General features: G+C 46.0%; 1 protein-coding gene and 1 long non-coding RNA gene across 5 annotated transcripts; one reads left to right on the forward strand and one right to left on the reverse strand.

Annotated features, from left to right (window-relative positions):
- On the reverse strand, positions 1-16,481 carry CCN3 (cellular communication network factor 3). 4 transcript variants are annotated; one of them, XM_083516926.1, is made up of 8 exons: positions 16,345-16,481; positions 15,985-16,210; positions 9,527-9,778; positions 4,111-4,319; positions 1,957-3,212; positions 1,396-1,721; positions 781-1,326; positions 1-613 (listed from the first exon to the last, which is right to left on the reverse strand). In XM_083516926.1, the coding sequence occupies exons 1-5, from the start codon at positions 16,459-16,461 to the stop codon at positions 2,931-2,933; spliced, it is 1,086 nt and encodes a 361-aa protein (XP_083373052.1). In that variant the 5' UTR covers positions 16,462-16,481; the 3' UTR covers positions 1-613; positions 781-1,326; positions 1,396-1,721; positions 1,957-2,930. The 4 variants fall into 4 exon arrangements, with proteins under 4 accessions (XP_083373052.1, XP_083373050.1, XP_083373051.1 ...); XM_083516924.1 differs by having other exon boundaries at positions 781-1,721; XM_083516925.1 differs by having other exon boundaries at positions 1,396-3,212.
- On the forward strand, positions 14,081-24,239 carry LOC310713248. Its single transcript, XR_014529144.1, has 4 exons — positions 14,081-14,216; positions 20,345-20,425; positions 21,872-22,015; positions 23,913-24,239. It is a non-coding gene; the product is annotated as an uncharacterized lncRNA (long non-coding RNA).
- The last annotated feature ends 2,957 nt before the right edge of the window (positions 24,240-27,196 follow it).

Raw genomic sequence — 27,196 nt, forward strand, 5'->3', positions numbered from 1 at the left:
TAAATTTATTGTTCTATTTATTGAAAATGACATTAATATATATATCTAAAAACACACTCTTTCTCCCAACCCCTTTACAAAACAGCTCACCAGCGACTTCAGTTCCATCAGCTGTGTTAAAACATTCCCCCCCTCTTTAAAAATTTGCCCCTCCTCACTTGAGCCCAAGCAAGTAATGGGGTCTGTGATGGTTTGGCAGGGATCGCAAAGCCAGCTTAGCTTCTACACCCCGATTTAAAAGACTGCACTTGAACCACTGAGCATCTTTCGAGCTGAGTAACAGCAGGCAGACCTGCGGTTGCTTCACAGCACTCTCCTAATCATAAGTTTATAGCTTCAGTATTGTTTGAACATTTACAGAAGACTTAGATTGTATGGCGTACACTTGTGTTTCCATTGCTGTTTCTATAAAACGTGGAACTGCTTTTTTATGAAAGGTGGACCAGGAGATTTATAAGGTTTGCTTTCTCACCTAGCAAGCGGGTCAGTCCACATCCTTCAGAGCAGGATGCAAACAGTCCAGGCTAAACTTAAAGTGGAGAACTGTACGAAAATGGGGCATTTGCCACCCAGAGGCCCATTGAAATATTCTGTACTGGGGCTCCACAATGTACTATATTTTTTGCTCTATAACACGCACCCGACCATAACACGCACATAGTTTTTATAGGAGGAAAATCCGTAGGCATGCCACCCGTAGGCATTCCCTCCATAACACGCACAGACATTTCCACTTACTTTCCAGGAGGAAAAAAGTGAGCGTTATGGTGCAAAAAATACGGTATATGCTTCATAAGTAGAGCAACCTTTGAATCAGGTGAATTAGCTCCTAACATCACCTTTACCTCCACACAAGTCGATTTCAGCTAGCTAACTAGCGCAGCACACATTTCAGTTTCAACTTCTGTCCTGCTGCAAGCTACTTTTTAAGTATTAGAAGTTTTTCCTTTTGTCAGGACACTCTGAAACCCCCGCAGGAACCAGTTCATAAGTTGAGACCAACAGGAGAAAGAAAAAGAGACACTAATCTTCCTGTGAATACAAGTACCCAGTGCTAGCCTAACCGTGAAGTGGCATAACAGCGGTGAGGGCCTGCTTGTGACATTTTGGCACCTGAAGCAACCCCCCAAAATGGCACCCTGCTCTTCACTAGGGAAGAAGGGGTGAATGAAGATCTACATCAGGAATGGGGAGGGGGGCAGAGATTGGCATTGGGATTTCCTCTGTGGATTCTGCTGCCTGAAGCAGTTGCCTCACCTGACCTCATGTGTGGGCCGGCCCTGACGTCCGTGATCCAGAATCTCCCACTCCTGGCCATATTACCAGCTGCTTCAGGGCAGGGGCGCCCCTTGGCAACGTCATGCACCAGCAGAAGAAGGTGAGGTGGTAGCAGACTGGGAGGTAGGGGTGTACGAAGTGGGGGGCAGAGGGGGCGGGCCACGCCGGGTACCACTCGGGGGGGTGTGTGTGACAAGATGGCCCCTGCCTCCCCCCAGCTGTAGAGCGGCCAAGGGCGCATGCAGTCCGTATAGGCGCCACTCGTGCGCTGTCCATACAGGCTGCTGCGTATCCGTACTCCATATGGGCTGCCGCACATGCGCAGTCCGTATGGGATGCCACTTGTGCGGCAGCCTGTACGGACACCGTGCAAGTGGCAGTCCGTACGGAGTGCACATGTGCGGCATCCTGTACAATGGCCGCACATGCGCATTCCGTATGGGCTGCTGCACATGCTCACTTCATATGGTCGCTGTGCAAGCGGCAGCCTGTATAGACACTGTGCAAGCGGCAGCCCGTACAGCTGTGGCAAGCGAGCGGCAGCCCGTGCGGCCTCCGCGCATGTGCACTCTGTACAAGATGCCACACATGCGCAGTCAGTACGGGATCCCACTCGTGCAGCAGCCTGTATGGATACCGTGCAAGTGGCAGCCCATATGGAGTGCACATTTGCAGTACGTATGGGATGCCACACATGCACAGTACGTACGAGCTGCTGCAAATGCGCACTCCGGTCGCCGTGCAAGCGGCAGCCCATACAGACACTGCAAGCAGCAGCCCGTACAGCCGCGGCACGCGAGTGGCAGCCCATGCGGTCGCCGCGCATGCACACTCTGTACAGGATGCTGCACATGCGCAGTCCATATGGGCTGTCCCACCCCAGGTGCTGGAGAGGGTTCCTCTGCCACTGCTGGGAGGAGGGAGAGAGAAAGTTTGTGCGTGCATCGGCTGCAGTTGGAGCAGAAAAAGGATGAGCTGGTTCAAGGGGCAAGTGCTTTGCAAGGAAGAAGAAATAATAATAGGAAAGCATGTTTTCGCCTGCTGCAACCGTGATTGGCAAAAAATACGTTCCTCCTTAAAAACTGGCTGCAGAAGGACTCACGTGCCTAACTTGGGTTTTGTTTCAGCATTAAGATCCTTGGCCTATCACTCTGCAAGAAACACACTGTGATCAATTCCTGGCTGCAGTTTCCAGGGAGGACAATAAGGCCAGTGCTCATCCAAGCATCTTGGCCCATGAATTTTGCAAACAGAAGAAGAACGTGGAAACAAGGCCACAGGCAAGCAAATACATGAAGCTGAGGAACAAGAAGTTTTAGTGCTTGCAGAGGTTCTAAGAAACCCTTATACTAATAAAAGAAACCCATGTTGTGCTGTTACATTTCTCCCCCAGGGACTAATATTACGATGGGGTGGCAAGGCTTGAAGAACGATTTCAAGCAACTCCACAGGAACTGAGCTGGGTCATTTACAGAACCAGATGGAAATCACATTGCATCTTAAAAGTACTTTTTCTTTCCCAAAAAGTAAAAAGAGACACCCAGCAGGGTAATATTGTTCGCTGCCGATTTCCACGCTTCGCTTTTAAGGAACTTTTTACATATTAAATATTCACCCCCTTTTGGAAATCGTCATCTGTTTTGTGTTTTCAATCAGCCGGCTCGGCGGAGCTTTCTATAGAAAGTGTTGTTATCCTGAGGACAGTTGCCATGGCACACACAGTTCGTGACGGACATCACAGGGTGCCTGATGATGTTGCCTTCAGGACAGCGGAAATCCACGTGGATGGTTTTTGTGGCCCGGGGGGTGCAACAGCGTCCGTCACTGCAAATGCCACAATAACGGGGTTTATACAGGTGGATGCTGGTGCAGTTGCCGTACTTCAAGTGGACAGGTGTCGGAGACTTCTTGGTGCGGACACACCTCTTCCCCTTCTAATAGGGAGAAGAAGACATGACACAACAGACATGCAAAAGTGAATAGTGACCTAGCACCGCCATGTCTGAAAGAAGCTTTGAGGGAGTGAAGCAGCGTCTCCACCCCCATCGTTCAGCCCGGACACTGAGCTCCACCTCCGAGGGCCTTCTGGCGGTTCCCTCACTGCAAGGTTACAGGGAACCAGGCAGAGGGCCTTCTCGGTAGTGGTACCCGCCCTGTGGAACGCCCTCCCATCAGATGTCAAGAAAATAAACAACTATCTGACTTTTAGAAGACATCTGAAGGCAGCCCTGTTTAGGGAAGTTTTAAATGTTTGATGTTTTATCGTGTTTTTAATATTCTGTTGGGAGCTGCCCAGAGTGATTGGGGAAACCCAGCCAGATGGGGAGGGTATTAATAATAATAATAATAATAATAATAATAATAATAATAATAATAATAATAATATATTACTGCTGCTGCTACTACTACTACTACTACTACTACTATTACTATTATTACTATTACTATTACTACTACTAGACTACCAATAGCAATGAGGTAAATTCAAGGATAACCTTGCTCTAGGCATGCAATGAGCATTAGAAGCAAAAAAAAGTGTACTTATTTCACTAAATGCCCCTGCTTGATTGGCTGTGAGGGGAGAAGAGGCAGGCAAAATCAACTTTGGACAGATCTGCCACTAGCAACACCTTGGGAGGAGATAATAATAATAATAATAATAATAATAATAATAATAATAATAATAATATCACTAAGGGTGCTTAAGAAAGAATGCCCACCTTTCTCCCCTCCAAAGCCAGTGCTTTACGGTGCTTGCCTTCTGGGAGAAGTAGCTGGTGCAAAAGGACCATGCAGCAGGCTGGCTGTACGCAGGGAGAGTCTGATCCGTACCTTATCTGGCAGGTGAGCACTTTCGCAAGGCCGCACTTCACAGAGCCTGGTCTGTTTCACCATCTCGCACGCTGCGTTCTTGTTGGTGACCCGAGTGGAGAAGCCCATTCCGCAGCTCGTGGAGCATGCACTCCACTCTGTCGTCTGCTCAATGCAGTTGGAACTCGAATCGGATGCGTCGATCCCAAGGGTGGCTTCTTGTCTGTACGCTAAAGGGCAGGTGGTGGTTAAGAAAACAAACAAACCTGGGTTACTGCCAGGCTTCACGGAATTGGCTTCCTCCTCCATGGCAGTAAATAAGTAGCTCAAACGAAAGGAAAGTCTTACCAGTTAGTTTCTATAATAAACACAGCGAGAGACAAAAGAAAGTGTCTCAGTGGAATGGCGGTGCTCCCAATTAAGGCTTACCACCCCTCCATCCCTATTAATCTACGCCACTCTTATGTCTAATAATCTGAGCTTGTACCGCCTCTGTGCCTTTTGTTCTGCCACTTTCTGAACTTTCTGTGACTTTGGAGAAGTGGGGTGAATGCTGTCCAGAGACTGTGAATCTGTTAACCCTCTCTCTTCCAGTGTTTCTTCTTGTAGCATGTTCCCCATGCAGTACTTCCCAGCTTCTGCCTTCTGAACTATGTCCCTCTGCAAACTACTGTTCTAAATCTATACTGTCCTCCTGCTCCTGGGAAGATTCAGGGTCAGGAGGAGGACTGCCATTCCTCCTCATTGCAGTCCTCCACAGCACAGTCCCTGTGCTTGACGTTGAAAAATTCCTAATATATCTTTGGCTCAAACGTTCATTGTAGCAAGCATTGCCATATTTTAGCCTGGCAGAGAGCATGAACAGTCTACTAATAGATTGGGGCGGATGTACAGACCTATGTTACTGATCCATCTAGCATCGCAGAATTGGCAGCACCTGTTTTACCTGTTATTAAGTCAGTAAGTTACACAGAGGTTACTTTGCCTAAAGCCAAAATACTGCACAGACAAAAATCCATTGGGTTCAATGGCGAGTGGGATTGCCAAAGTCATTTTCCCTGCAACCCTGCCCCATTCTTAAATTTGCTTTTGTTTTTTGCCACATGTGTAAAGCTGAATGCACACAGGCTGAGGGCTTACGGTACTGAATTTTGAATTATTGTGACACACCTTGGGATCTGCTGGTGAAGGGCAGGAAATAAATCGAATATTATTAATTATTAACATTAAGAGTGGTGATGATGAAATAGCCTCCCATTGCTGCTCTTCCATGACTGATATTCAGAGGCATGCAGTTTTTTGTTGTTTTTTTAGGTAATTCAACAAAACATATTATCTTAAAACATATCATCCTTCATTTCCCCCCTCCCCCTCCCTCCCATAACAACCCGCCCCCCCGACTTCCCTCAGTTCCAATATCTGGTTTCTCTATAAATGCTATTCTCTGCATGTTACAGAATTGTTTAAGTCCTTAATTTATCTAACTAATTATTATCAATAAAAAATGTGTGAGTGTTTATTCAAAGCCTGCCAAGGAGTCCAATTCACTTTGTTGGGTCTTTAGGTACTTTGTAAAAGGTTCCCATTCCTCTTTAAAGTCAAAGTTATCCTTGTCCTGTAGTTTATGTGTCAATTTTGCCAGTTCTGCATAGTCCATCAGAGGCATGCAGCTCTAATCATGGAGGCAGCAGGGACCCACCCTGGCTAGTATCAATAGCAGTTCAGTAGCCACATTTCCGTTTACAGCTTTTGTCACCAACATCTCCTTTAAAGGCTGTGCATATTCAGCATAAAGAAGTTAGCTTCTTACCACTTGAGGAAATTCCCAATATTTAATCAGCTAAATAGGTTATTTAGATGAAACATATATCAGCTCGTTTTGTGTCTTCTTGACTATAATAATTCTATTGTCTTGTTTCAGATATTCACTACGCATGTTTTTCAAGCCTGTCCTCAAAGCCTCAGTGGTTAGCCATTTGCTTAAAGTAAATTATCAAGAAGCCAAGTCTCTGTACCAGTTTCAATGCTTATGTAGCTCAATCCTGGACAGGGGCGGATCTACTGCAAAACTAATGAAGCTTATGCTTCAAGGTCCCTGATCTGGAGGGGCCCGAGATGCAACTCTGGTCCATGTTGCTTAAAAAAAATGGGTCTGTTGTTTAGTCGTGTCCGACTCTTCATGACCCCATGGACCAGAGCACGCCAGGCACTCCTGTCTTCCACTGCCTCTGGCAGCTTCGTCAAACTCATGCTGGTAGCTTCGAGAACACTGTCCAACCATCTCATCCTCTGTCATCCTCTTCTCCTTGTGCCCTCCATCTTTCCCAACATCAAGGTCTTTTCCAGGGAGTCTTCTCTTCTCATGAGGTGGCCAAAGTACTGGAGCCTCAGCTTCAGGATCTGTCCTTCCAGTGAGCACTCAGGGCTGATTTCCTTAAGAATGGATAGGTTTGATCTTCTTGCAGTCCATGGGACTCTCATAATTCAAAAGCATAATTCAAAAGCATCAATTCTTTGGCGATCAGCCTTCTTTATGGTCCAGCTCTCACTTCCATATATTTCAGCGATCCTGGAGTTTGAGTCAGTAGCACAGATTGTGTAAAGTGTTGCAGTAAGTTGACTAATGACATTTCCCCACCTTTTAAACAGAGATCAAGAAGAATAACAAGGAGTTTAGGGAAGTACTTGTGCGGATACCAAAAACGTAAACTCCCGGAAAATTTGTGGCGGGCGATCTGTGGTGAAACAATCCCATTGAAGATGATAACAGTGGTTAATCCAGACCTCACTGCTGGTTGTGAAGGGGGACCCCATAACAGCTCAAGCTTCAAGGCCCCCCTCGGAGGAGTGGGGGTACACCTCTCAGCTTAACCCGCATCACAAGGTTGGTGCAAGGGGAGAGTGTGTGTCAAAGGTGGGGAGAAAAGGCCCATGCATTTCAGCTCCTTGGAGGAAAAGGTAGGAATAAAATAAACAGTTACCTCCACCTTCTGCATCTGTTTTTGTCAGGGCAACTACGCATGACGCTCACCTTTCAGCTTTGCCAGCAATATCTGCTGCGTAAACTTCCATCATAGGATTTCAGCTATGCTTGTTTATGGTTTGCCCAAACGTAATAGAACTTGATTTCTTTATGTCTGGTGCCATAAAGCAATTCCACTAAATAAAATTATTACTTGCCAATTTTTAAAACCCACGCACACTTATATAGGCAAACTCTTGCCCAATGATGAGAAAGGACTTCCAGAGGGTTTATTACACTGTCCCATTGACATCATGGCATGCTCTTTAAGCTGTAAAAAATGTAAACATTACTAAGGTTTTATGGGCAGGAGAATCAAGAGATAGGAAACCAACTGGATGTGACAACCGTGAGAAGTGACCTTGAAAAGGCTATGATGCCATAAGGCTTTTAAAAAGACACATTCGGACTTATGGCCTTCTTAAGGAGTCTGAGAAAGTTTTGTGTAAAGCTTTTTTGCTCCTCTGAAACCAATATAAAATTATGTTTCCTCATTCTCCTGTACAGAGCATGGTGTCCAAAAACACCATAGCCTCCCAGACCGACTTCAGAAAGCACAGGAGGATGTTTACTAAGTTATAAAGTACCTTACTCCATGGGGCAAGAAAACAGAGGCTGTTATCAGCATAAGCAGCATAGTGAAGTGGTATAATCAACAGTGCCACTTTGAATTACAGATGGGGAAAACCGAATGCTCACCTAAATTGACTCCTCCATGTAACACCATATAACACCAGTCCTAAAGAATCTTCACTGGCTCCCAGTGCCTTTCTGAGCACAATTCAAAGTGTTGGTGCTGACCTTGAAAGCCCTAAACGGCCTTGGCCCTATATGCCTGAAGGAGCATCTCCATCCCCATCGTTCAGCCTGGACACTGAGATCCTCCTCTGAGGATATTCTGCTGGTTCCCTCACTGCAAGAAGTGAAGTTACAGGGAACCAGGCAGAGGGCCTTCTTGGTAGTGGGACCCGCCCTGTGGAACACCCTCCCATCAGATGTCAAGGAAATAAACAACTATCTGACTTTTAGAAGACATCTGAAGGCAGCCCTGTATCAGGAAGCTTTTAATGTCTGATGCTTTATTATTTTTTATATATTCTGCAAGCCACCAAAAGTGGCTGGGGAAACCCAGCCAGCTGGGCGGGATATAAATAATAAAATTATTATTATTAAATTATTATTAAGCAGAACACTAGGAGGGGATAAGGCTGGAATTTCTCCAAGGTGGGGAGCACTGTAATAGCAAGCGTAAGAGTGGCCCAATTGGTGTGGGATGCCTTGCCGGTCCCCGGGCCCCAACATTGTACTGTTTTAGGCAGATGGGAAAGATGCAGCTGTTTCAAAACTGCCTGCAGCAGATTATTTTTCTGGTTTGTTCTGATACCCTTTCTCCCAATGGTGGCTGGAGCAACCCAGTCAAATGGGCGGGATACAAGAAATTTATTATTACCATTGTCATTGTTATTGCAGTACAGTGGTGCCCCGCAAGACGAATGCCTCGCAAGACGAAAAACCCGCTAGACGAAAGGGTTTTCCATTTTTCAATGCGCTTCGCAAGACGAATTTCCCCATGGGCTTGCTTCGCAAGACGAAAACGTCTTGCAAGTCTTGCGATTTTTTTCACTCCCCCCCTTTTTCTAAGCCGCTAATAGCCTTTTAGCCGCTAAGCCTTTAATAGCCGCTAAACCGCTAATAGCGCTAAACCGCTAATAGGGTTGTTTCACAAGACGAAAAAACCGCTAGACGAAGAGACTCACGGAACGGATTATTTTCGTCTTGCGAGGCACCACTGTATTGTGGTTTTCATCTTTTAATTGGTGTTCTACTTCATGGGTGGGTTTGGAATGGGGGGGTTAGTATATTTAAGATTGATGTGACATCCTGGTTCATCGGCTGCCCTTTGAGTTGATTTTGGAAAACTAGGAAAGAAACATTTCAAAGGAAACACCTTCTGTTAAGTTAAAAAGGTAAAGGTAAAGGACTCCTGACGATTAAGTCCAGTCGCAGATGACTCTGGGGTTGCAGCTCTCATCTTGCTTTCAGGCCGAGGGAGCCGGCGTTTGTCTGCAGACAGTTTTCCCGGGTCATGTGGCCAGCTTGACTAAGCTGCTTCTGGTGCAACGGAACACCAAAACCAGAGGAGCACACGGAAACACTGTTTACCTTCCCGCCAGAGTGGTACCTATTTATCTACTTGCACTTTTGAGCGCACTTTCGAACTGCTAGGTTGACAGGAGCTGGGACAGAGCAACGGGAGCTCACCCCGTCATGGGGATTCGAACCACCGACCTTCTGATTGGCAAGCCCAAGAGCCTCAGTGGTTTAGACCACAGCACCACCCGCGTCCCTTCTGTTAAGTTAGGCCATTGCAAAAGAACCCAGAAGAACTAGCTTTCGAACTCCCAGACGGCTCACCTGCCATTGCAAATCCTCCTACGTCCACATCTGCTTTGGGGTCGCACAACCACTGCTCACAGCACTCCTTGGGGACCTCGATTTTCCTTGGGAAGGGGCAGTCGGGCCCAGGAAGCAGCAAGTCGAGGCTGCAGAGGGGTATGCAGCCGATCTGCCCATCTTTGCAAGTACAGTGGTATTTGCAGCTCGGCTGGAATGTTTCGCCACTCCGGTAAATAATCCCATCGAACACGCAGTTGTCTCCTTCGAGGTCTGAAGCAAAGAAGGGAAACATTCGAGCTGTGTGAAGACCTAGCACACACCAGAGCATGCATATAGCTATGAAAGGAAACCCTGTGACACAGAGAGTCAGAAAAGAGTTTGTTTGGAAGGCTCACAGGTCAACTACGGCAGACCTAGGTCTTCTCCAGCTGTGGGTGCACTGTGGTGTTGTGGGTAGAATGCTGGACTAGGACCTGGGAGACCAGACTTCAAATCCCCACTCAGATGTGAAGCAGTTTGGGTGACCTTGGGCAAGTTGCTGTCTTATTTTTACAGCAAACCTGTGAGGCAGGTTACAGATAGGTAGCCATGTTGGTCTGCCATAGTCAAAATAAAAAAATTCCTTCCAGTAGCACCTTAAAGACCAACTAAGGTAGTTCTTGGTATGAGCTTCCGTGTGCATGCACACTTCTTCAGATACACTGAAACAGAAGTTGCCAGACCCTTCTATATAGTGAGAAGGTGGGGAGGGGTATTACTCAGAAGGGTGGTGGGAATGGGAGATTGGCAGATAGCTGAGATGAGCCTGTTGACGACTCTTAACGACTGCAATAGGTCTTCCAGGAAAAGGCAAGGGGTGAGAAGGTGAAAATTGGCTTAGTCATGTATAATGAGATAAGAATCCAATGTCTTTGTTCAAATAGACAGGAAAGAGAAGCTGCTGAATTGCAACTCATTACCAAACTCAAAACCATGGAGAGACCTGGTTTGAACAAAGACATTGACTGGCAACTTCTGTTTCAGTGTATCTGAAGAAGTGTGCATGCACACGAAAGCTCATACCAAGAACTAACTTAGTTGGTCTTTAAGGTGCTACTGGAAGGCATTTTTTTATTTTGACTGTGAGGCAGGGTTAGTCTAAAATGGGGACTAGGAAAACCATATATGCCACCTTGAGTTCCTTAGAAGAAAGGTGGAATATAGCTCAAATGAATAAAACCTTATTTGCATTCTTGGGAGTTTCAAAGCATTTTCATACAGGACACTTAAAGTTTCCTCTTTTAGATCTTAATAGGGACTGCAGTGTATATATTTTATTTTAAAGATTTATATGCCACTTTTTATCTTCAGAATCTCCCAAATGGGGTATCTAGCTGTTTTTGGACTACAATTCCCATCATCCTTGACCACTGGTCCTGCTAGCTAGGGATGATGGGATTGTAGTCCAAAAACAGCTGGAGACCCAAGTCTGGGAAACCCCGCAAGCAGCACAGAATAGAATAAACTAGGGGTCCCCCAAATTGTGGTCCATGAAGCTTCATTTACGTGCTTTGTGGCTGAAGACAAGTGATGGTGCGTGCATCTGTTGTATTAAATATTCATATTGATTTTAATTTTATTTTTCATTATGGCAATGCAAGAAGATATAGCACATAATAAAAAAGCAATTAAAATGAGATTAAAAAATAATATCACATCTAACACTGAGCACTGCAATTGCTACAACAGGCAGAAAAATCATTAAGTGGTTTGCCAAGACCTCCAGAGGTCTGAGAGGGAGAAAAGTCTGAGGACCCCTAGAATTTGATACAAAACATCTCTTGGATGGGGATGGGGCAGCAAAAGGATTCTGGGACAAGTGTGATGTTAAAGCCACTCTCTGGAGCTCCAGCTGCCAGGCTTATGGGTACTATTTATTTACATATAAATAATTTCCACCTCTCTTTTTAGCTACAAGGGATTGCAGATGATTTTTTTTTTTAAATCAGCCCCTGCTCTCAGGGACTTGCGATCAAAAGGAAAAGCGAATGAGGAGGGAGAAGGGAAAAAAAGCAAACTCAGAAACCCAACCTTAAAATTACAAAAATATTCTCATGACAAAGTTGGAAACTGTTCAGCGAAAGAAGAAGATATCCCACTTTATCACTACCCGAAGGAGTCTAAAGCGGCTGACAATCTCCTTTCCCTTCCTCCCCCACAACAAACACTCTGTGAGGTGAATGAGGCTGAGAGACTTCAGAGAAGTGTGACTAGCCCAAAGTCACCCAGCAGCTGCATGTGGAGGAGCAGGGAATCGAACCCGGTTCACCAGATTACGAGTCCACCGCTCTTAACCACTACACCACACTGGATCTCCAGTAGTGGCCCTGCTTCCTTTCTGCTCCACTTCTGGACCCCAACAAAACAGCTACTGCAAGGTGATCACTGAACAAAATTTCTCAAGACGTCTGGTCCCCCAGCAGAGCTGATGGAATAGCATTCTTCCCTTCTCTCCTCTGTGCAACCTTAGGGCAAATATTCCTATCCAGCAAGTCTTCTGCCAGGCAGTACCTGCTCCTCAGGGTGGGGCAACGCATACAAGCTGGAAGGAATGCAATTCCCTTCTCATGTTTAGATAGCAAGACAGCTAAGAGATTGACTTCTTTTCTAAATTCTGCATCATCTCTTGCAAACATGAAAACATCAGAGCAAACTATCGCCTATGAGCATGTTCTCTGTCTTTGATAACAAACACAACCAAAGTGTTCCCAAAATTAGACTGGTCATGTTAACCAAATGGTTCCAGAGATGGTTTCAAGCCAGGTTGTTTTCTTATATTGTTCCTTCCATTAAATGTCCTGCACTAAGTAGTATGTAGGTTAAACCACAGAGCCTAAGACTTGCCGATCAGAAGGTCGGTGGTTTGAATACCCGCGACGGGGTGAGCTCCCGTTGCTTAGTCCCAGCTCCTGCCAACCTAGCAGTTCAAAAGCACGTCAAAGTGCAAGTAGATATATAGGTACTACTCCGGCAGGAAGGTAAATGGCGTTTCCGTGCGCTGCTCTGGTTCACCAGAAGCGGCTTAGTCATGCTGGCCACATGGCCTGGAAGCTGTATGCTGGCTCCCTCAGTCAATAAAGCGAGATGAGCGCCGCAACCCCAGGGTCGGCCACGACTGGATCTAATGGTCAGGGGTCCCTTTACCTTTCCTAAGTAGTATAACACTTTCTTTACCAAAGCATTTGAAATAAGAAAACCAATCCAACTCAGAAGCAGCTCTGCAAAATCAAGAAATCTGCATTTCCCTCCTAATTTGAGTTCAGTTCAGATTTTAAGTATGCAATCAGGTTTTTTTAAAAAATGAAATAAAATCCCTAAAATATGGCCCGGTTCACACAACTATAAAACAGGCGTTCATTATATTATGAATTAGCATTATTTGTGAATGTTTGTCAGGATATGGCTTGCTTACTGCAAGTAAACCATGTACTGAAGCCATGGTTTGTTATTGACTTAGAAACCTTGGTTTGTTTGGCCTCCCCATTCCAGATGCTCAACAAGCTACAAAGGCATGAACACTTGGAAAGCGAGCCCAACTTTTTTTTTTGGGGGGGTGTCCATGGTTTGTCTGATCATCTGTGGGACAACTCATGGTTTACTTGTGGCTTGTTAAACAAGCCACAGTTTAGTGTTATCTGTGAACCAGGCCAATGCCTTCAAATATCTGTATTATTTCATCTGTGGTTATTCAGAATCCCTTCCCCACTGCTCCTTTTTATTCCTTTCAGTTCCTTGTTTTCCCCAGGATCTCCTTATCCTTTACACCCTCTGCTGTGCCATTGCTTCTGCCTCCATCCTCAGCAAATGCCAAGCTTTGTACAATGTCTTCCTTTCCGACCAGCATGAAGTTAAGGATGCTAACTAGACTCACATGTTTGTAGTGTTCCAGTTGCAGATTGAAGCGTTTTTGCATGAAATTCTTGATCTCCAGATTGGAAACTGGGTCAACATTCCTCAAAACATGCAGCAAATACATGTTACAAACACAAGATACATTCCAGAGTTGTGAAGTCATCAAGTATTTGGAGCCGGGAAGGAATCTAGATTATGCACTGGGATGTCCACATCTGACTAGATCCTGCTCAGTTAAGGCATATCATACAAAACTCAGCTGTGGACGCTTTTAAGTGGTATTAATGAAACCCATCAAGCCATCCCTGTGTGGCAGAATGGGGAAAGGCAGCCTTAGCAGGAAGTTGTTCTACTTTAGGTTCTTGCAGCAGCCTCCCAAGTAGTTGTACACAAACCATGCTCAGCTCCAGCCCCCTATCTGACCATAAGGACAGCTGCTGCAAGAATAGATAGATAGATAGATAGATAGATAGATAGATAGATAGATTACACGTATTCTACAGCTCCAAGCAGCTCAGAGTGGCACCAATGACCGCACCAGTGCCCATTATGACTGGTAGGGTGGCAGGTAAGGAGGCCCACAGTAGGTGGCGCCAGAGCAAATGACAGACAAAACCAGCTGATTCTACTTTTGTCCCCAGGTGCCTCCTACAAGGGCAACACTGAGATTAAAGAGGAAGCGGACAGCCAGGTTGTTGGTAGGGAGGCAGGAAAGTAGGGGTTGCCTGAGGTTGCTGGGGCAGAGTCCCACCCCACTTTCAGACCAGCCTCTGCTGCTCCTCATCCATTCTATCCTCCTGAGTACTCTACAAGGCAGGTAAGGCCAAGAGAAAGCAATCAGCCCAAGTTCACCAGGTGAACTTCTAAAAGGGGTGAAGGATTTGAACCTGGGTCTCTCTAACCCCACCAAGGCACTCTGCAAATGCCAAGTGTTGCTATTAACGTTGCAAATTGTCCACCGCTAAGAATCGGTCTCCTTTTGCACCTGGTCACGCCATTCATTACACAAATACACTTTCCCTCATTACTGAGAGGAGGTATGAGATCCATCCATCTTCAAAGTTCTCAAGGGCCGTCATACGGAAGATGGAGCAAGCTTCTTTTCTCCTGCTCCGGAGGGCAGGATTTGAATCAAGGGCTTCAACTTACAAGAAAGGAGATTCCAACAAAACATCAGGAAGAACTTTCTGAAGGTAAGAGACAGGGGGACAGTCTCCCACGGGAGGTTGTGGACTCTCCTTCCTTGGAGAATCCTCCGGAAAAACAATCTCTCAAAGAACCTGTTGATGGCATTTTACCATTGTACTGTTGGAAGTGTATTAACTTATGGTCCGTGTGTGTGGTTTGGGAGCTGTACGGCCAGAGAAAAAACAATGCTGTCCATGGTTGTAAAGACTGCGGAGAGAATAATTGGGTGCACTCTTCCCACCTTGGATCAAATCTATGCTTCCAGGTGCCGTAAGAAAGCTGCAGACATAGAGCAGGATAGTACGCACCCCAGAAATGATCTCTTTCAGCTTCTGCCTTCTGGAAGAAGGTACAGGGTTATAAAGACTAGGACTAGCCGCCTGAGAAACAGTTTTTATCCAAATACGATTTTGGTTTTAAACACAGTGTAAGGTAGTCTCTGTGGGAGTATATTGTTTTTAATTATGGGGTATCAGAGTTTTTAGGGGGTTAACCAGGCTGGGATAGGAGGCTTGTTGGTTTTTGAAAGTCTATTGTAGACTTTTTTTACAATTTCGTTGTTCTGTATGGGACAATGACAATAAAGATTATCATATCATGTTGGACGACCATCTGCCATGGATGCTTTAGCTGAGATTCCTTCATTGCAGGGGGTTGGACTAGATGACCCTTGGGGTCCCTTCCAATTCTACCATTCTATGATCTTCTACCATCAGAGGAAGGCAGAAAGCCCAGGTTTCATTACCTGGCATTTCCAGGCAGGATTTGGGAGAGAACTCTGCCTGAGAGCCATTGCCAGGCAGGAAAGACCATATAGCACCAATGGTCCTTGAATCAGGGATCCCATGGTCATCTAGTCCAACCCCAGGCCACTACACCATCATTTTAGAAATTAAGTAGTGATGTATGGAAGTGAGAGCTGGACCATAAAGAAGGCTGATCACCGAAGAATTGATGCTTTTGAATTCTGGTGCTGGAGGAGACTCTTGAGAGTCCCATGGACTGCAAGAAGATCAAACCTATCCATTCTGAAGGAAATCAGCCCTGTGTGCTCACTGGAAGGACAGATCTGGAAGCTGAGGCTCCAATACTTTGGCCACCTCATGAGAAGAGAAGACTTTCTGGAAAAGACCCTGATGTTGGGAAAGATGGAGGGCACAAGGAGAAGGGGACGACAGAGGACAAGATGGTTGGATAGTGTTCTCGAAGCTACCAGCATGAGTTTGACCAAACTGCAGGAGGCAGTGGAAGACAGGAGTGCCTGGCGTGCTCTGGTCCAGGGGGTCACGAAGAGTCGGACACGACTAAACGACTAAACAACAACAACAGTGGGGGAAAAACAGAGAGAGATCGAGGGCGGGAGGACATGTCCCCCACCCCAAAAACCAGCCACTTACCCACGCAGACCCCCAAGCCAGCCTCGCTCCCTGCGTCCCGGTGACAGAGGAGGGCGCTGCTCTCATCGCAGGGCATCAGCCGCGAGCAGCTCTCCCCGCGCTGCCGAGCGCACGTCGGGCAACAAGCGCAGCCGTCCAGCACCGTCGGCACGCCGGGGGCGCAAGCGGGCGGCTCGGCGGGGCAATCGCACGGCAGCCGGCACTCGGGCTCCTCGTGGCCGCGCACCTGGAAGGGAGGGGCGGGGAAGGAGAGAGATACAAGCACCGTCAGCAAAGGCCCTTCGTCGTCCCGCGGGTCGCACGTCGAGCGAGCGGAGGGACTGCGCCGCTGCTGCGCGCAAGCAAGCAAGCCGCATTCACCTTGCACGGGAGGAGGAAGAGGAAGAGGAAGGGGAGGAAGGCGTGGCGCAGGGCGATCCTGACTCCCCGCGACGGCGCCGCGCACTCCGGCTCCGCGCTGCGCTCCGCATCCCCCATCGCGATGGATGCGCATAGCCACACGCGCGCATCCGTCGGGGCAGGTTATATACAGCGCCTCGGCGCTCCTCGCCCTGCCATTGGACGATGCCGGGGCGACTTGGGTCCAATCCCAGGCCTTGGTGTCAAGTTCGGGGGAGGGGAGGGGCGGGAGGTGATCGGTAAATGATCAGCAGAGGTTCTGCTCTCCCGTGTAACGGTGGAAACGCGCGTGGTACCTGCGATCAGGGAATCGACGCCTCTAATTTTCCAAAGGGGAGCTCGTCCGTCCTTAGGGGAGGGGGGAGGCGGCGGAGTAGTTCCTGAGAGCTAAAGTGAAAGTACACTGTGGCTAAGACGTTGGGTTTGAAGATCTGGGAAATCCAGAGGATGGGAGATGTTCCTGCTCGGTGAATGAAATGGCCAAGCTGCTCTACACAGTGTCGGCCCAAGAGGAGAAAGGAAACACATGCAACCAGAGAATAATAACAATTTATTATTTATACTCTGCCCATCTGGCTGGGTTTCCCCAGCCACTCTGGGCGGCTCCCGACAGAATATTAAAAACACAATAAAACATCAAACATTTAAAACTTCCCTAAACAGAGCTGCCTTCAGATGTCTTCTAAAAGTCAAATAGTTGTTTATCTCCTTGACATCTGATGGGAGGGCGTTCCACAGGGTGGGCGCCACTACCAAAAACTCTGCCTGGTTCCTTGTAGCCTCACTTCTTGCAGTGAAGGAACCGCCAGAAGACCCTCAGAGCTGGACCTCAGTGTCCAGGCTGAACGATGGAGGTGGAGACGCTCCTTCAGATTTACTGGACCGAGGCCGTTTAGGGCTTTAAAGGCCCGCACCAACACTCTGAATTGTGCTCAGAAACGTATTGGGAGCCAATGTAGGTCTTTCAGGACTGGTGTTATGTGGTCTCGGCGGCCACTCCAGAAAACCCCCAAACGGCACAGAAATGGCAGTCCTTGCAAACTCCACCAGTGCCAACCCGTCAGGAATCAAGCCCATGATGCAATTCACAAGGGAGCCAAGGAACTTAGGATGGCAGGAAATTCTCCCAACAAGGGATGGGTAAATCTGTCAAGTTAAAGGCTTCTCTCGCTTTCTCATTTTTTCCAACCTAAATTTCAGTTCTCCACAATTCCACATCAGTTTGGGCATTTTCTCCGTTCAAAGGTCCTTGTGAAAACCCTTCAGCTTTTTCACAAGACTTTCTCTCCAAATACATAACATTGTATGCAGATTTGCCTAACGAATTTTTTTTTTTTTTTTGCAAAGCAATCTCCCCTAATATAATGCATGTTTGTGTCTTATTTCCACCAGTATATGCACATGGCCTCTTCATCACCCCACACAAAACAAAGAGCAGATCTTTCATGGTCTGTTACTGTATTGGAACTGCTTTTAAGATTTTTTTTGTTTGTTTTATAACTTGGTTGTTTGCTGCCCTGAGATTCTTGGGGGGGGGGGGAGTAGGATAGAAAACTAATAAATAAATGTTAACATGCAAAACGATGCCCCAATCCACCAGCCCCAGGGCACAGCTAGTGATGACCAAATTCCTCTATGCTCCTCGCGCTCCTAGATATATATAATATTTAATGCACCATGCAATTTCCCCCAGGCTTTGAAGTTGCAATTTAAATCCTGCTGGCTGTTTTGTGGGGGCGTTTTTTTCATAGCTTATTTGGTTTCATGTTTTGCTTTGTAATTGTTTAAGCCTTTTGGTAAACCATTCTGAATGAAAGAAAGCATAAAAGTGTTCTAACAAATGAAACACTTGTTCAATATTGAGCTTAAGTGGTTTCACATGTAATAATTAAGAAGAAAAAGTTTGTGGACAGTACAACTGAACTAGAATTATCCATTCATTTCACACGCACACACACACACACACACACACACACACACACACACCTTCATTCCTACAATAGTCTATAATAGATATCTTGTGGGCTTTCATAATGGTTCCAAAACCACAAAACAAAACAGTAGGTCTCCCTGAAATTTCTCAGAACATAATTTTCTGTGTTCTCATGTTCTCTCTCTCTCTCTCTCTCTCTCTCTCTCTCTCTCTCTCTCTCTCTCTCTTTCTTTTTTTGAAAATCTCCTTTCTGGGAGATGCTGTTGAAGTGCTGGAGACTTCTAGTGTTCTCTTGCTGGAGATTTTCTGTGTTCTCTTGTTCTCTCTCTCTCTCTCTCTTTCTTTTTTTGAAAATCTCCTTTCTGGGAGATGCTGTTGAAGTGCTGGAGACTTCTAGTCTTTCCCTGGAGAATATTCAATGAATGTTGTTGTTTAGTCATTTAGTCGTGTCCGACTCTTCGTGACCCCATGGACCAGAACATGCCAGGCATTCCTGTCTTCCACTGCCTCCCGCAGTTTGGTCAAACTCATGCTGGTAGCTTCGAGAACACTGTCCAACCATCTCATCCTCTGTCGTCCCCTTCTCCTTGTGCCCTCCATCTTTCCCAACATCAGGGTCTTTTCCAGGGAGTCTTCTCTTCTCATGAGGTGGCCAAAGTATTGGAGCCTCAGCTTCCAGATCTGTCCTTCCAGTGAGCACTCAGGGCTGATTTCCTTGAGAATGGATAAGTTTGATCTTCTTGCAGTCCATGGGACTCTCCAGAGTCTCCTCCAGCACCAGAATTCAAAAGCATCAATTCTTCGGTGATCAGCCTTCTTTATGGTCCAGCTCTCACTTCCATACATCACTACTGGGAAAACCATGGCTTTAACTATACAGACCTTTGTTGGCAAGGTGATATCTCTGCTTTTTAAGATGCTGTCTAGGTTTGTCATTGCTTTTCTCCCAAGAAGCAGGCATCTTTTAATTTTGTGACTGCTGTCACCATCTGCAGTGATCATGGAGCCCAAGAAAGTATTCGATGAATAGGTTTACCTAATTTCACCCTCCATGAATTTTGGGTCCTGTTTTAATCTTGTTTCAGATTATTTTAATATTGTCTGTGGAAGCAATGGGGTGGCCCCTAATCCTTCCTGTTCTCCCCTTTAACACAAGCCTTCCTTCATCTACCAGTAGGAATTAAAAATGGAGTTTCGTTCAGCGTTAAGTGATCCAAGATTTCTAAGAGAATTTTCTGAAAGAAACAGTTGGAGAATTTCACCTCTCCCCACCAAGAATATTCAACAAAATGCCTCTCTGCTCCCTATGCACATACAATTGGGCCACCCACCAATAGCATAGTCTACTACCTTTTTCACTAGTACAAGAATTAAGTGCTTCTGCAGGGGGGTTCCCCCCACTCTCCTCACCCTTTACATGCCCCACACCGTTCCCCAAATCTGCTCCAGTGGATTGGGGGAAACCCCAGAACAGATTTAGGGGGTGGAGAGGGGAATAACATTCCATCTTGCAAGAGGGTATTTCTCTTGCTGACATAGCCCTAGCCCTAGCACTATGGTGAATAAAACCCAAGAAGAATTTTGCAAGGCCATTTCTCTCAGTATGGAAACAAAAACCCAAACAGCTCTTCCACATCCATTTTCTGTTGAGCAGCCTCAGAACTAGTGAATGGCGCCAGGACTGCTAATCACAAGAAGTATCCCCCCCCCTTTAAAAACTGCCTTTTCTTAAAAGATTCCTCTTTGAGAAGAGGTGGAAATCACGCATCAGTCATTTGTGAGATTCCTGGCAATGGGAATCTAGATTCCAAGCCACAGCGTTGCCTTACCCAACCTAAACCCCATCTAGATCCAGAAGTGAATATTTGCTTCCTTGACTTGCCTCCATCCATAACACATCTGAGCTAGTGGTGATAGTTCTGAATCAAGCCGTGCCAAAGGATTAGAGAGCAAAATCTCTCTAGCCTGTCTTAGGAAATAAATGTCTCGCACGCTGTAATTTATTGCTGGTCTAAATATGTGTTTCAGAACTTTTCAAGCTTTCTCCTCCTCACATCCTAAGAGGAAGAGGTGAAGGTGGACCCGTATTCCAAAATGCCACAATATCAGGTATAAATCAGCATTTTGAAAGAGCTCTCTTGGTTCAGACAATAAATCAATTTATCTCAGGGATAGGGAACCTGCAGCTCTCCAGATGTTGCTGGACTACAGCTCTCCCCAATCCTGACCATTGGCCATGTTGGTGGTAGCAGATGAGACCTGGAGTCCATTAACATCTGGAGGGCCACAGGTTCTCCATCCCTGATTTAGTCTAGGACTATGTTTCCAGTAGACATCAGCCAGACACTTTTGGAAAGCTTATAAACAAAGCAAGAAAGCCAACAGCCCTCCTTTGTTGTTTGTCCCGGTATCAGGTATTTAGAGATACCATATTTTTCACTCCATAAGACGCACATGACCATAAGACGCACCTAGTTTTTGGAGGAGGACAACAAGAAAAAAAAATTCTGAATGAAACAGTGGATGTATGATTTTTGTGGTTCATGCTGTGGCCACAGACATTTGATTTGACAGTGAGTTTGGGGTAGCCCAATGCAAAAATCCTGAGAATCCATGTGGACCTGTGCTTTGTAACCACGTTTTTGAGCCATTGCGGCCCCACGAAACAGTGGATGCCTGGTGTTTTTTTGGTGCAGGCGGTACCCATGGACATGCTATGTGATCTGATGGTGAATTTGGGGTGACCCAATGCAAAAATCCTGAGGATCCATGGGCTTTTACCTCCCCCTCCCAGGCAGCCTCCTTTATCTCTAGCATCCCTTATCTCTCTCCCCGATCAGCAAACGATTGGCAGCTTTGTTTCAACACCCACTTCACTCTTTCTAAAAAAAATTAAAAAGCACGATCTGCTTTTTGCCCCCGGGCAATTCGGCTCCAGGGACCACACATTCGCTCCATAAGACGCACAGACATTTCCCCTTACTTTTTAGGAAGAAAAAAGTGCGTCTTATGGAGCAAAAAATACGGTATGCTGCCTCTTAACATGGAGGTTTCATTGAGCTATATCATCACATAGCAAATGTAGTTCTTCGGCTGCTCAAATGGCACCATCCATGCACAAGGGGAACGTATCAGAAGGGTAGGAGAACACCAAGTTTTGCAGAAGGAGAAGCAATATTTAAGTGGGGAAATGCTAAATTGGGGGTGATGACCAAGCGTGCTCAGTGGGCACAAAATGCTGGCTGGTTATTGTAGAGCAGGATGGGAAACTGGGGTGGGAAAGGGCATAGCTGGCTGGCTAGAACCCTGACAGGAGAATTCAATGTGGCAGCATTTTGTTGTAGGTCCCACTTGAGATGGTTCGTAGTGTGGGGAATATGCAGTCAAATCTAACAGTGCGCATTCATGCTAGTTAGTATGTGAAGGGGTTAAGACCCACAGAGTTCTAAATTACTAGAGTAGACTCTGTGATGTCACATCCCCTCTTCTTCAAGGAGGGAGGAGGTATTATTTCTTCCTTTCTCTCTCCCTCTCCCTCTCTCCTTCAAACTAAAGAAGTTAAGCAGACTTTATGAGGCAGAAGCTCCTGTGCCCACACTCCATGGTTGAAGATATATTGCATTTTGTAACCAAGAATACCTTGCCTGTGTTGTTTCTGCTGTAGCATTGACAAATGCATGAGTGAGACCTTTGAGTACTGTGAGTAAAGCATTTAAACTTACTAAACATTGTGGTTTATTCACTCCAAGAGGGGTAGAGTTGAGGGAGCACATTTTAAGCACTTAATACTGAGACATTAAAAGGCTTAACAACCTATATTTTCTGCACTTTGCACACGCTGCATAGATCTGTGTTCTAAACTCCGTTGGGGGGCTGTCTTGGCTAAAGAGTGAGTCAAGGTCCACACTTTAAAAATAAAATCAGGCAGCTAATCGTTTTTTCTTTGCCGTTCCCCACACATGTGGGAGTTTAGGATTAATTGGAATCCCCCCGTTATTTCCCAACATAATGTAGACACTTCTTCACACATCACATTATTAAGCTATAGAATTCGTTCCCCTAAAAGGCTGTGGCAGTCACCAATTTAGATGGCTTTAAAAGAGGATTGGGTGAATTTGTGGAGGAGAGGGCTATTCATGGCTACTTGAAGCCACTGCTCAAAGCCATTGTGCTTGGATCTTGTTTGGTGGTTTTCCAGCAGCATCTAGTGGACCACTTGGCCTGGTCTAGCAGGTTCTTTTTATGTTCTTATAAGTCAACTCAGGGGCTCATCTTCCAGCATCATAACTTTTGGAAGATGAGAATCATTTTAGGATGCTAGACAGCAGAGACATCACCTTGTCAACAAAGGTCCGTATAGTTAAAGCTTTGGTTTCCCCAGTAGTGATGTATGGAAGTGAGAGCTGAACCATAAAGAAGGCTGATCGCCGAAGAATTGATGCTTTTGAATTCTGGTGCTGGAGGAGACTCTTGAGAGTCCCATGGACTGCAAGAAGATCCAACCTCTCCATTCTTAAGGAAATCAGCCCTGAGTGCTCACTAGAAGGACAGATCGTGAAGCTGAGGCTCCAATACTTTGGCCACCTCATGAGAAGAGAAGACTCCCTGGAAAAGACCCTGATGTTGGGAAAGATGGAGGGCCCAAGGAGAAGGGGACGACAGAGGATGAGATGGTTGGACAGTGTTCTCAAAGCTACCAGCATGAGTTTGACCAAACTGTGGGAGGCAGTGGAAAACAGGAGTGCCTGGCGTGCTCTGGTCCATGGGGTCACGAAGAGTCGGACACAACTAAACGACTAAGCAACAACAACAATTCAACTCAAATCATTGCACAGAAAACTAGCAAAGGGGTAGATTCCAGCCAAGCTAGCCCCCCGATGTTCTAAATGGAGGGAACTGGTACAGTCCAGGTACTGTGGTACAGTCAGCTTGGTAGAATCACAGTGAGAGCAAGTTGTTGCTTGTATCTTTGCAAGTTGTTAGTATTTGCTAGGGGTGGAAAGGGAAGTTGAGTTGTGCTCAGAGGAAAATTGCAGGGGGCGAGGAGGGGGGGAGATGCTTCTAATCCAGAAAGAATGTTGTTTCATATTGATAGTTTACAGGTTCAGTTGCATTTGGAACTTGACCATCCCCGCCTCCAGTCCCCAAACTCTCACAGCAATAATAATAATAAAATAAATGCTGTGATTTACAAGGGAAAAAAGTCTCCTTGGCTGCCTCTTCTGTAAAAGTTTTTTTTACTACCCTTGTTGACCATAAACCAGAACTATGTGGCCAACTAAATGATGGTTTTGGCCCAACATTTTTTTTTTCAGGACAAAAAAAGAGAGAAAAGAAATAGCATGGAATTGTCTTGGCTTTAGAAAAAGAAGAAGAGAAAAGGAGTTTCGCTGGAATGTTATTGCCATGCCAAGATCAATAGGTCTCTTTATAAATAGCTCTGTGCAAATGTATGCCTTTGATGCCTATTTCAGTTGAATTTAGAATACTTAATGTGGAATTTGCCTACAGATGTTTAATGCTATGGGTTACATATAGACTATGATGTCTTGTTGTGCTTTCAAACATATTTCACACAAATTCTCCTTCTTTCCAGGGGGAGAATTATGACTGCAAAACCCAGCTCCATTGGCTCACCGCTGGGGTCAGTAGCTTCTTGACTCCTCCTAGCCCTTCCCATCCTGGCTACATAAGAAGTGGGAGGTGAGCTAGCAAAGCCCACTCCCTTACCAGTTGAGGGCAACTGCAATTTGACCACATCTCTTAGAACAGCCTCCATCAATGGCTGCATCTGTGGGACAGGTGAGACACCAAAGCACCCTCCATCAGCCTGGCCTATGAGCCAACTGTCCCTTGGCTCCTCTCCTCCCAGAGCTGGCTGTCATCTCAGTAACCAAACCAACCGTTCATTATAATGACAGCTTCATGGAATGTAAGAATTGATATCTGAATTTGCTGGTTTCCTATATTAGATTGTAATAATATATACTATTATTCCTTTGTAAAGAACATCTTAGGTGTCCTTCCAGATACACACACACAGTGGTACCTTGGGTTACAGGCGCTTCAGGTTATAGACAAATAGTACCTTGGGTTAAGAACTTTGCTTCAGGATGAGAGCAGAAATCATGTGGTGGCGGCGGTGCAGCGGCTATAGGAGGCCCCATTAGCTAAAGTGGTACCTCAGGTTAAGAACAGTTTCAGGTTAAGAACGGACCTCCGGAATGAATTAAGTTCATAACCAGATGTATCACTGTATATTGCGCATTCGTGATTATTTGTTGTAATGAAGGTACAGTGGTACCTCAGGTTACAGACACCTTGGGTTACAAACACTTCAGGTTACAGACTCCGCTAACCCAGAAGTAGTACCTCGTGTTAAGAACTTGCCCCAGGATGAGAACAGAAATTGTGCGGTGGCAGCGGGAGGCCCCGTTAGCTAAAGTGGTACCTCAGGTTAAAAACAGTTTCAGGTTAAGAACAGACCTCCAGAATGAATTAAGTTTGTAACCAGAGGTACCACTGTATTGGGGAAGTTGGATGTGATCCCACTTTCAATACTGGTTTCCTTGCCAAACTTTCAGGGTGGCCATACCGCTTCATTTCCAATTGGTGCATCTCCCGTAACATCCTGCTAAAACCCTGTAACTCTCTTTACCACAAATATTCTGGGTGCTTTGTTGTTTTGTTGCACTGTGGTGCAAGAGTCTCTTTCCAGATGGCAATAACACCGGGAAGGCATCACAGAGCAACTAAGAACGCAGAGGGATGCATCGGTGGTGCATTACCTGAAAACAAAAGCGCTCTCCGCTCCTGTGGCTTCCAGCAACTGGTATTCAGAAGCATTATTGCAGACTTCCTCAACCTTGGCGCTCCAGATGTTTTTGGCCTACAACTCCCATGATCCCTAGCTAGCAGGACCGGTAGTCAGGGATGATGGGAATTGTAGTCTCAAAACTTCTGGAGGACCGAGGCTGAGGAAGGCTGCATTATTGCCTTCACCTGTGTCCATTCCGACTGGTAATGGCAATGCCACACTCACTCTAATGGACCAGCCTCCACTATCTCAGGCCCTGCAAGCAATGACCAGGTTCCATGTGATAGACCTGAGCTTCTGATGCCTTCAGATGAGTTGCCATTGTCGCTACCTTTCTCTCCATGCAAGCCTTTTATGATTAGATGCTGCTTTACTGCTGCCCCTCTGTTTTTAATAATCTGTCCCAGTTATAAGGTTTTATTATTATTGCTGTGATTTTTATTGGCGTTTTATTATTTCCTTGAAAGCTTGCCCACTTCTGGAGAACAAAGAGACCATTGTTGAAAAGGGACCTATAAATTATCCAGTAAACAACCAGGAACGGTTGTTTGGTTGTTGCAGAGAAGAAACATGTCACATGTTTTCTGCCTGCAAGAAAAAGGAATGTATTGATCCAGGGAACCCCTTACTTCATGCCAAGTGCAACCCATATGTTATTCGAGGGGTGGACAACCTACAGCCCAACAGCCACATGTGGCCCTCTTTGCCTAATTTCTTTTCTTTTCAAGAGCCAGTGTGGTGTAGTGGTTAAGAGCGATAGACTCGTAGTCTGGGGAACCGGGTTCGCGTCTCCGCTCCTCCACATGCAGCTGCTGGGTGACCTTGGGCTAGTCACGCTTCTCTGAAGTCTCTCAGCCCCACTCACCTCACAGAGTGTTTGTTGTGGGGGAGGAAGGGAAAGGAGAATGTTAGCCACTTTGAGACTCCTTTGGGTAGTGATAAAGTGGGATATCAAATCCAAACTCTTCTTCTTTTCTTTCTTGAAGTTGAGATCACACATATAACTTTAGGCAGTGTAATATTATACTGCAATACAGCAAGTGACCTAGAGTACCATAGACTTCCTTTTATCCAAACATTGAAAGTATAGAACATGCATTGGGTGACTAAAGGAGCATATTCCTATGATGATCATCCCAGTCTTCTCCTTCTTCTCCCTCTGACCACTCCTTGTCATCCCACCACCAATCTCCTGGCTCTGAGCCTTCTTCCCTTGGCTTCTCCAGCTGGTTCCTCCCACCATTCCTCTGTGTTCAACCAATCCCTGACAACAACCCTCAAATGGGCACCTCCTGTTGTTGCCCTGGTACTGTGGAATGCCTTTCCCTGTGTGAAGCAGCAACCACCAGCTCCTTCAAGGGTCCTGTGGAGGTTTATTGTTTTGCTCAGCTACTGCAGAACAAGGAGAGAGTGTATTTTTTCCCCCACCCAAGGGCTGCCATTGCTTCTCAGTGCCACTTGCCAAAAGTGGACCAGGGGTACGCATACCCCTAAACATTTTGTGAATCTAACAGGAGAAGAAACAACAACAACAAAGTTTCTTCTCTAGCACGGTGAATCGTCAGTTCCATTGCTAACCCCTCATTTCCTGTCACGGAGCGAGCGTTTAATGTGAGAAGTAGGTGTTGGAATCTAGCACAGTGATTGGTCAGTTTCGTTGTTACCGCCTCCGATGGAGGCTTCATGTCCTTTCCTGGTGTTTCCGGGAGGAATAGGGAAGATGTTAGTGCACACAACCTCATGCCAATGTGCAAGTTACTGTGAGCTGTCAGCTGTGTAATGTGAGGTCATGCATGTTCTTTGTACTTTTGTCCATTTACTGTATTTATTTTTCCCAGTTTGAACTATAAAATGGTGGTTTTCTTGAGTCAAAATGAGAGTACCCCTAAATGTTTTTTTAAGAAGAAAAAAAAAGCACTGTACATGACTATCACCTTTGTACAGTAGGATAGTTTCCACAGCAACACGCCTCTCTCTGACCACTGTCCAGACAAGAGGCATGATCAAGAGTCTAGCGAGGCAAAAAGACTTGTGATTCAAAGGGGTGTGGCCTGAGGAGAGTT

Source organism: Podarcis liolepis (genome assembly GCF_965112155.1).
Source record: "Podarcis liolepis genome assembly, chromosome: 8".
NCBI lineage: Eukaryota > Metazoa > Chordata > Lepidosauria > Squamata > Lacertidae > Podarcis > Podarcis liolepis.

What these genes read in the sequence shown, in the direction of transcription:
- CCN3 (XM_083516926.1), bottom strand. Translation starts at nt 16,461, where the DNA reads ATGGGGGATGCGGAGCGCAGCGCGGAGCCGGAGTGCGCGGCGCCGTCG. An exon ending in AGGAGGATTTGCAATGGCAG is followed by an intron (nt 4,320 to 9,526) that starts GTGAGCCGTCTG and finishes CCTGCCCTTTAG; the next exon opens with CGTACAGACAAGAAGCCACC. An exon ending in GTGCTCACCTGCCAGATAAG is followed by an intron (nt 3,213 to 4,110) that starts GTACGGATCAGA and finishes TCTCCCTATTAG; the next exon opens with AAGGGGAAGAGGTGTGTCCG.